This window comes from Pollachius pollachius (assembly GCF_949987615.1).
Source record: "Pollachius pollachius genome assembly, chromosome: 8".
Lineage (NCBI taxonomy): Eukaryota > Metazoa > Chordata > Actinopteri > Gadiformes > Gadidae > Pollachius > Pollachius pollachius.
In genome coordinates, this window is record NC_136941.1 from 3,695,238 (window position 1) to 3,705,633 (window position 10,396).

Sequence of the window (10,396 nt, forward strand, 5' to 3'; positions counted from 1 at the left end):
GGAAGGGAGTAAAAAGTTTGGTTCGGTTTCCCTCGTCTTTTCTCAACGTGTGCACAGACTACACAATACGATAATTTATTTTTAAAACTTTTAAGGCTGAGAAAAATGTTTAAACCATTTAAAGCTGAGAATTTCTTTTTTTAACTTTTTAAAGCCGAGATCCAACGCGGTTCGAGTATGGCAGTGTTGCCGTGGTGATTTAAGGTAAGCCATACGCAGTAAGCGACACATTACCGAAATAAACTTCTCACGTTACAGACGCGAGTCGGGCGATAAGGAGTCTACCGTCTCAAACGTTGATCCACTAATTAAACTCAAACACTTTGGTCCGGTTAAGGAAAATTAAAAAGTTAATAGAATTCAAATCTCTTGCAGCTGTCGCAACTGCAGCGCTTTGCCAGAGTATAAAGAAATTAATTAAACAAACTGGAAAAAACGTGTTCCCGGGCCCAGAGGGCAAAGGAAGACAGCCTCTGATTGGTTGACAGAAGAGTACAAATTGGCCTTCGCTCAGGTAACTTACAATTAATTATGCTTCTTATTTTTTATTTATTTTACTCCAGCATACTATGTGAACACAATTAAAGGGTATCCTTGTATGAGAAGAATATGAAAGTAGTAATCATCGTGTGTGTGTGTGTGTGTGTGTGTGTGTCTGTTTGTGTGTATTCGAGAGACTTTATTAGGATACACTTATAGTCAGATAACTGTGTGTCCTTTTCAGCAGGTCCAAGAAAACTTTTTCTCAGTCCCACTCACAAACAAACAAAAAAATCAATACAATTCAAGTTGGTATTGTTGATGAAACCGTAAAACCAGAAAATGTAAATAGTTTCATTTCTGCAACGTTTTTGTGTACGTGTGTGGGTGAGTGCACGAGCGTATATATGTGTGTGTTTGTGTCTGTATGTGTGCATGTGCGTGTGTATGCTTGTGTGTATGTGTGCATTTGCGTGTGTTCTTGCACGTGTATTTGCGCGTTCGTACGTGTGTATGCGTCTGCGTGCCCGCGTATGCGTGTGCCCGCGCGTGCGTGTCCTGACCTTGAGGATGAGCGGCGAGGTGGGCTTCAGCTCCAGGACCCCCGAGGGGCTGAGCGGCTCAAACACCGGGTCGGGGTAGTAGCTGAAGGTCTCGTTGAGCACCAGCAGGCTGCGCACGGCGTCCATCACGAAGCCCAGCTCGTCAGGCCCGGACCCCGCCTCCGAGAAGAGCCGGTCCGAGTGGGCCACCGACGGGGCCAGGCACACCATGACGGAGGTGCTGAACACCGTGCAGTTCTGAGGGGACAGGCGGGGGCACAGGGTCTTTAGGGGCTGGGACGGAGCAGAGGGTCTTTGGGGTGATTCGGGTCTGGGACAGAGCGGGTTTTTAAGGTCTTTAGAGTCCGTTCTGGGACAGAGGGGGTCTTTCAGGGTACGGCCTTGGGCGTTTAGGTTCTACGGGTTGACCTTAGAGGCATTAGGAACCGAGGACATAAAGACACGTCGCATCATCCCATGGTGGAAAGAGGTGGATGACAGGGAGAGAGAGGGGCTGAGAAAGATAGATGGGCAGGGATGGACGGGTGAGAGAGGACGACAGCATGAGGGAGAGAGAGAGAGATAATGGGAGAAATGAGAGGGTGAAAGATGGAGATTAAGTTGACGGAAACTTCCTCAAATCATCAAAAGATGACGAAACCGTTTAAGTGTCCATTTTCTGCACGACAGAGTCCTGTTCCAGATATATCCGCTGTCGCTCCTCTCTCTCTCTCTGTCTGTCTCTCTCTCTCTCTCTCTCTCTCTGTCTCTCTCTCTCTCTCTCTGTCTCCCTCACCCCGCTCTCGCTCTCTCTCTCCCCCTCTGTCCCTGTCTACTAAGCTCTCACACACCTACACGCACACACATACATACAAGCTCTCACACACACCTCCTAGCACACACACGCACACGCACACACACACACACACACACACACACACACGCACACACACACACACACACACACACAGAGTGGTGACATTTGGAGCCTACAGAGCCTGAGGTTGTGATGGGTGAGGAGGAGTGTCGTTGCCTTGGAGACAAGAGACCCAGACAGTCTGACACCTCCCGACTTGGGGGGCGTGTGTGCGTGTGTTGCGGTCGCACAGTGACATGTGTGTCTGTGTTTGTCTTGCCTCGTGTGTTTAGGATGGTCATGTGTCACGCATGGGTAATTCATGTGTGAGTCTGTGTGTATGCAATGTGTGTATGTGATGTGTGTGTAACGTTGCGAGCGCACTAGTGTATCACACATACAGCATTTATGTGTGTGTCTGTGTGTTCATGTGTGTATCTGTGTCTATGAGATGTGTGTGAGTCTACTAGTGTGTGTCTGTATGTGCGTCTGTACTAGTGTGTGTGTTATTATGTGAGTGTGTTATTGTGTGAGAGTACGAGTGCATATGTGTATGTGTGTGTGTGTGTGTTTGTGTGTGTGTGTCTGTACCAGTGTGTGTGTGTCTGTACTAGTGTGTGTGTGTGTGTGTGTGTGTGTGTGTGTGTTTGTGAGTGTATGAGTGTGTATATGTGTGTGTGTGTGTGTGTGTGTGTGTGTGTGTGTGTGTTTGTGAGTGTATGAGTGCGTATGTGTGTGTGTGTGTGTGTGTGGGTGTGTGTGTTTGTGTGTCCGTACTAGTGTGTGTGTGTGTACTCACATGGAGGGACTCGGCCCGGCCGTAGCGGGCCCTGATCCGAGGCTCTCTGATGGTGTCCAGGTTGGTGCCCGTCACCGTCAGAGGAGTCCCACCGCTGGGGAGAGACAGGAAACCGTTACACCCCTGGATCCAACATGGCCTCCTCATACTGAGGGATGGGGGGAGACAAGAAACCGAGGGACACTGCTAGATCCAAGATGGACTCGTCAGAAGGAGAAGACTCCCAGAAGGCTAGACTCCCAGCTCAGGCTCCTCTGAGCAGAGGAGGGGGAGGTGGGGAGGGGAGAGAGGGGGATGAGAGGGGGAGAGAGGGGGATGAGAGGGGGGAGGGAGGGGGAGAGAGGGGGATGAGAGGGGGGAGAGAGGTGGAGATAGAGGAAGAGAGGGAGGGAAGGAGCGAGAGGGGGAGAGAGGGGGAAAGATAACTCAGGAAATAGATAAAGGGAAGGAGGGAGAGAGTACAGAGATGTTTGATGTTTGTGAGAAGGCGTTCTGTGATTGGTGGACCAGGAGGACGTTCTTCTGTCAGAACAGAAGATCCGTCTGAATATTAAACAGCAGATGCAGCAATGAGCGCAGCGCAGACGTAGTTTACAGAAACACAATCTAAACCCGACAACCGGCAATTTGCAGTTTCACAGGCTTACATCAGCGGAGCATAACCTTTATTAACATATTTATGTCAACATTACCATTTCTGGCAGCGCCGGGAAAGACACGCAGGACGACTCAATGAAAAAACACCCAAAAGAAGATAAATGATAAATAAGCGACGGAAAGTGAAATAGTGGATGGCACCACAACACAGGGTCACATGACCCGCTGAAAACCGGTTATGAGTGTGTGTGTGGTGTGGACGATGTGACGCACACACACACACACACACACGGACACAGCCCTTGGCTCCATATACATATGCAATTCATATGCAATTCATCAGAGAGAGAGAGAGAAAAAAAGCATGACAATGAGAGAGAGAGAGAGAGAGAGAGAGAGAGAGATGAGATAAGGGTGAAAGACAAATAAAGAGAGGATGGGGAGATGGTGAGAGAGAGGGAGACAAGAGCGAGAGGAAAAGAGGAAGAGAGAGGAAGAAAGAGCAGAAGAGACACCGAGTAAGATAGACAGAAAGACAGAGAGAGACAGAGAGACAGAAGCAGACGGGGACGGAGAGACGCAGCCAGAGAGGAAAGTGAAGAGAAACTTTTCTCTACTTCCTGTAGCCCTGAAGACGTCTAAGAGCCGGCTGTGTAAATATTAACAATCTAATAGGGAGCAATCCCGGCCGGCCGCGCCTAGCCTGGAGCGGGTGAACCGGGTCTCTGGCTCCTGTCTCCGCTCCCCACACATGCCTCCGTTCCTGGGCCCGCCGGCCTGCCCGCTCTCCCCTGGCGTCTGGATCCACCCGCCAGCCCAGACCCTGGCAGACCCTGGCCCGCGCCCAGACGGGGAAATTAACAGCCTTTCGCCGCGGCCGGGGGCGCTGCTGCACCGGCTAGCCTGCTAGCCCGCTACCACGCTACCGCGCTAACAGCAGCCAGCTGGCAGCGTGCACAGGAACCCGCGTCAAACTCCTGAATCCTCCCCAGGCACCGGGGTACTTTGGAGTAAGCCCACCTGCCAGAGGTTTTTATGAAAAATATATTTCATCAAACCCTCAAATAACCGCGGGCGAGTTCTCCTCCTGATCCGCACCCCGACGGATTAGCGGTGAAGCGGAGAGCGGGAGAGTGCAGGGAAGTTGTTGCTGTGAAAGTTGGAGAAGAACTGCGTTAGTTCTGCGCCATGCGTCTGGGGGAGTGGAGGAGAGGAGGCTGCTGGAACGACAGCGGTCACTGAAGATGCTCCTCAGACACACATAGGGTACCATGTCTACTACCCTCTGAAGATGCGGTGCTTGCTGAGATACACAGGAGGGAACATTGTCTCCTACCCTGTGAGGATGTACCTGAGATATACGCAGGGTATGATGTCACCTAGGCTCTGTGATGCTGTGCTTCCTGAGGCACACAGAGGGTACGATGTCTCCTACCCTCTGATGTTCCTGAGACACACGTCTCACACACGTTGTTCTTCCTGAGGAGACATGGTACGCTCTGCGTATCAGTCCCGGGCTGGGCCGGTCTCACTGCGTACAGGAGTAACCCAGACTCATCCGTCACCTCTTATCCCTGCCCTTGACGTCCGATATCTATAACAACAATAACCGCGGTTTCCAATCCCAGCAGGGAAAGTGTGTTGAAAGCGCTTTGTTCCTGCAGGAGCCAGCGAGGCAGACAGGCGCTGGTGTGGCCTGTTGCCGCTGCCCCACCGTGGCAGTACCCCTTGCTTCAACATCAGGTGTTTACACCCCCGCCTGCCTCTGTTCCAGTCCCCTAACAGACAGCACGGTGTCAGCATCTCTCCCGCAGACTCTCCGGAGACACCCTCTCTTCTCCTCGCTGCAGGTCCAGGGCTGTTTAGACGCGGAGCAGCCTCATGAAAGATTCAGCGCCTCTGTAGCCACAGGAAGATGTGGCGGCGTTAGAGAGAGTTAGAGAGAGAGAGAGAGAGAGAGAGAGAGAGAGAGAGAGAGAGAGTTAGAAAGAGAGAGAGAGAGAGCGAGAGAGAGAGGGAGAAATAGAGAGAGAGAGAAAGAGAGTTAGAGAGAGAGAGAAAGAGAAAGTTAGAGAGAGAGAGAGAGAGGGAGAGTTAGAGAGAGAGAGAGAAAGAGAAAGTTAGAGAGAGAGGGAGAGTTAGAGAGAGAGAGAGTTAGAGAGAGAGAGAGTTAGAGAGAGAGAGAGAGAGAGAGAGAGAGAGTTTAAGAGAGAGTTAGAGAGAGAGAGAGTTTAAGAGAGAGTTAGAGAGAGAGAGAATTAGAGAGAGAGAGAGAGAGAGAGAGAGAGAGAGAGAGAGAGAGAGAGCGAGAGAGAGAGGCTAGCCTAGTTAGGATCTACAACTAGGCTACAGTTTACACTTTCCTATTTTAGAAAGTGGACAGCAGCAGGAGCTGTGAACTGAAGCAGCAACATATTCCGATCCAAGTCCTTCAGAGCGGGTGGAGGAGAGGGCAGCCCGCTCCAGGCAGGCCTGGAGTGTGTTCCAACCCTGGGGTTTGAACTCAGAACCTCTCTCCTGGGCTAGAGGAGGTCTTCAGGTCAGGGCGGAGGCGCGGAGGTGTCTCATTGGATTTCTCATTTCCCTCAACATTTCTCCATGCTGACTTGCATGATAGTAGGACATAAATAAATCAGCAAAATATGTATTTATGGAAAAGCTGGGAGTCTAAGCTGTTCCTTAATGCCCCGTGTATGTACTGTCTACCCCCTACCTGCTCCTTAACGACCTGTCTCTGTACTGTCTAACCCCTACCTGCTCCTTAATGACCTGTCTCTGTACTGTCTAACCCCTACCTGCTCCTTAATGACCTGTCTCTGTACTGTCTAACCCCTACCTGCTCCTTAATGACCTGTCTCTGTACTGTCTGACCCCTACCTGCTCCTTAATGACCTGTCTCTGTGCTGTCTAACCCCTACCTGCTCCTTAGTGACCGGTACGATGTCTGTCAAATGACTCCATAATGAGCAAATAGATAAATAACAGAACACCTGACTGCCATCTCGAATCCCTTCCTTTTGTGTGTTCAGGTTGCGCCTCAGCGCGTCCCAGGCGCCATGTGACTGAGCAGACGGCGAGGACGGCCCGCGCTCCAACACTGTCTGAGAGAGCCAGCGGAGCTCGCCCTCCCCTCTCTCTAGATGGGTGCTTTGTGTCCCTCTGATAGGAGCGGCGCGTCGCGGCGAGAGAGAGACGTCAGCAGATAGCGTCTGTGTGCTGGGAGCAGGGCCAGCATGGTCGCTCAGTCCAGGTGTCTGTCGGAAGGTCTGTGTGCGTGTGTGTGTGTGTGTGTGTGTGTGTGTGTGTGTGTGTGTGTGTGTGTGTGTGTGTGTGTGTGTGTGTGTGTGTGTGTGTGTGTGTGTGTGTGTGTGTGTGTGTGTGTGTGTGTGTGTGTGTGTGTGTGTGTGTGTGTGTGTGGGGGCCTGTGCCAGGCGTCCAGGTGGAGTATAGAATTGTCTCCTACCTGGGGAAAGTCTCGGGGCCTGCTGTCGTTGAACCTCCTTATCTCTCCATCGCCCCTCCTTTGTCTAAAGCTTTTGTCAGGACTCTGTTCTTCTCCGCTCTCATTCTTACTCATCTCTGCTCCTGTGTCTCTCTCTCCCTCCCTCTGTGTCTCTCTTCCTATCTCGCTCTGCCTCAGACAAGTCTCTTAGGTCAAATACCGCCGTGTTCCCAAGACCTCTCTCTCTCTTTCTAACCCCACAACCTCCACCCGTCACACATCGTTAGTTCATACTCCCAACACTCCTGCTCGACAAAACTCTCCTCCTCCTCCTCCTCCTCCTCATGAATCCGTCGGACCAGATAGGTCATCAGTTTATGACTCCACTCATGCACTTTCACGTGCACTCTCTCATGCCTCTCTAGAGGAGGTTCAGAGGGGTCTAGAGGGGTCGAAAGGGTCCAGAGAGGGTCCTGAGAGGGTCAATAGGGGGTCTAGAGGGTCTTGGGAAGTTTAGAGGAGTCTTGAGGGTCTAGAGGAGTCTCAAGGGATCTGAAGGGGGTCTATAGGGTCTTGGGAAGTTTAGAGGAGTCTTGAGGGTCTAGAGGAGTCTCAAGGGATCTGGAGGTGTCTTGAGGGACCTGAAGAGGTCTATAGGGTCTTTAGGGGTCTAGAGGTGTCTTGAGGGATCTGAAGGGGGTCTATAGGGTCTTTAGGGGTCTGAAGAGGTCTATAGGGTTTATAGGGGTCTAGAGGTGTCTTGAGGGATCTGAAGGGGGTCTATAGGGTCTATAGGGGTCTAGAGGTGTCTTAAAGGGATCTTAAGCGGGTCTATAGGTTCTTAAGGGTTCTAAAGGAGTCTTTAGGGTTCTATAGGGTTCTAGAGGGTCTTGAGGAGTCTTGAGGGATCTGGAAGGGGGTCTATAGGGTCTTGAGGTGTCTTGAGGGATCTGGAAGGGGTCAATATGGCCTTGAGGGGTCTCGAGGTGTCTTGAGGGATCTGAAGGGGGTCTATAGGTTCTATAGGGTCCATAGGGTCTTTAGGGGTCTAGAGGTGTCTTGAGGGATCTGAATGGGGGTCTATAGGGTCTATAGGGTCTTTAGGGGTCTGGAGGTGTCTTGAGGGATCTGGAAGGGATCTATAGGGTCTTGAGGGGTCTAGAGGTGTCTTGAGGGATCTGAAGGGGGTCTATAGGGTCTTGAGGGGTCTAGAGGTGTGTTGAGGGATCTGAAGGGGGTCTATAGGGTCTTTAGGGGTCTAGAGGTGTCTTGAGGGATCTGAATGGGGGTCTATAGGGTCTATAGGGTCTTTAGGGGTCTGGAGGTGTCTTGAGGTATCTGGAAGTGATCTATAGGGTCTTTAGGGGTCTAGAGGTGTCTTGAGGGATCTGAAGGGGTCTAAAGGGTCTTGAGGGTTCTAGAGGGGTCTTTAGGGTTCTAGAGGGTTCTAGAGGAGTCCAGAGGGTCTTGAGGAGTCTTGAGGGGACTAGAGGGTACAGAGGGGTCCGGAGGGGGTCTCACCTGGCGATGGTCCACTCCGGCTCGATGTGCAGCACGGTGGGGGTCCTCCGTGTAGTTGAAGCGCACGTCAGGGTTCCTCAGCTCGGCCGAGTCGATGTCCACCTGGACGGACACGCCCCCTGGGGGAGGCCCGCCCCCCGGAGCCACGCCCCCAGCCGGCGTGATGCATACTATCTCGCCCCCGTTCCTCCTGGAGAGAGAGTGGGGGGGAATGAAAGGGAGGGGGAGCGAGATTCAGTTTTTTACACTCCAAGGGGAGATATAGAGAGAGAGAGAGAGAGAGAGAGAGAGCGAGAGAGAGAGAGAGAGGGGGGAATAAAGATGTGAGACAAGATATGAGAGAGAAAAAGGAAGTGAGGATGGCAGAGAGAGTGCATGACGAAGCACTTATTTGTGTGTGTGTGTGTGTGTGTGTCTGTGTGTGCGTGTGTGTGTGTGTGTGTCGGTGTTTCTGTGAGTTTAGATTTGCTATAAGGCTACAAGGCTTTACGCCTTCTCGCTCTCTTGCTCTGGCCGTCAGGTAGGAGTAGGAGAGAGAGAGAGAGAGAGATGTAGAGCGAGAGACATAAAGAGAGAGAGAGAGAGAGAGAGAGAGAGAGAGGGAGAGAGAGAGAGAGAGAGAGAGCGAGAGAGAGAGAGGGAGAGGGAGAGGGAGAGAGAGAGGGAGAGGGAGAGAGAGAGAGAGAGAGAGAGAGAGAGAAAGAAAGTGAGGGAGATAGGGAGAGGCAGAGGTGAAGGAGAAGAGGAATTTGTCCGTAATTTCTATACTCCTGCTAAGTCCCTTGCTGCGTTACCATAGCAACCCCATTCACACAACGCACACTCCAGCAACTCTTATTAGATGTGACGCACACACACACTCACACACAAACACACACACACACACACACACACACCCGGGGTCCTTTTTCATATACACATTAGTAAACTAACAGCAACATACAGGAATGAAAACCCTGCAACCGTAGAGAGTCGGAATGTGTGTGTGGTTGTGTGTGTGTGTGTATATATGTGTGGGTCTTTGTGATAGTCCACGCCTGTGTGTGGGAAGAGGCAGTGACAGTCTGATGCGAGCTGTGACATCAGCGCTAGCAGGAAGCCGCCATCGCATAGCTTAGGCGGTGAGAAGCTAATCCCATGCATTTGACATACAGCACACGTAGCATTAGCATGATTTCACACCAGGTGATGAGGAAGCTAAACATACTGTCGGGGGTGTGTGTGAGTGTGTGTGTGTGTGTGTGTGTGTGTGGGTGCGGGTGTGTGTCTGAGTGCGATATGCATTATTCTGCACTGTCACACATTCACATGTTTTAGTCACTAACCTTATCTATCTCTCTCACACAGACACAAACACACAAAAACACACACACACACACACAACCTGCCTAAGCCTCAGCATGCGCACAAACACACACACATACACACACAAACACACAGACACACTCTTGCACACACATACACACCTGCATCGACACACACACACACACAGCTGCTTAGAAACACGCACACAAACACACACTCACCCACACACACACACACACAGACACACGTACACTTGCACAAACACACACAAATACACACCTGCATAGACTCACACACACACACACACACACACACACACACACCTGCATTGAAACACACACACACACACAACCACACCAATCCACCCACCCACCTACCCACACACAGCACACACACACACACACACACCCGCACACACACATGCACACACACACAACCCACCCCTTGAAGCTGCAGGGCAGCTGGCCACGGTGATCTTGACGCTGCTGCCGGCACTGAGGTGGGTCCCCTCGATGGTGAGGCGGGTCCCCCCAGAGAGGGGGCCCCTGGGACGGCTGCACGCTGGAGAAGAACGGGGACTGGAGCCGGGGGGGGGGGGGGAGGGGGGGGGGGAGAGGGAGGAGAGGGAGGAGAGTGGGGGAGGGAGACAGAGTTGTGATGATGGGGGTGTGGGGGAGAGGGAGACAGGGAGAGGGGGGGAGAGAGTGAGGGAGGGAGGGGGAGGGAGAGGGGGAAGGTAGTGGGGAGGGGGAGGGGGGAGGGAGGGAGGGAGGGAGAAGGAGGGAGAGGGTGGGAGGGAGGGAGGGAGAGGGGGGAGGGAGGAGAGAGGGAGGGAGGGGAGGGAGGGGGGGAGG

The 10,396-nt window shown here is 52.2% G+C and overlaps 1 protein-coding gene across 1 annotated transcript in view; it reads right to left on the reverse strand.

The window, feature by feature from the left end:
* Positions 1-10,396, reverse strand: part of LOC307079793 (plexin-A1-like) — a gene marked incomplete at its 5' end in the record, with an annotated part of 107,913 nt that overhangs the window by 35,016 nt on the left and 62,501 nt on the right. Inside the window, 7 exon segments of the mRNA XM_079742299.1 lie at positions 1,044-1,280; positions 2,678-2,771; positions 8,238-8,278; positions 8,280-8,427; positions 9,984-10,011; positions 10,014-10,086; positions 10,088-10,120. Of these exon segments, the coding sequence (XP_079598425.1) occupies positions 1,044-1,280; positions 2,678-2,771; positions 8,238-8,278; positions 8,280-8,427; positions 9,984-10,011; positions 10,014-10,086; positions 10,088-10,120 (654 nt within the window).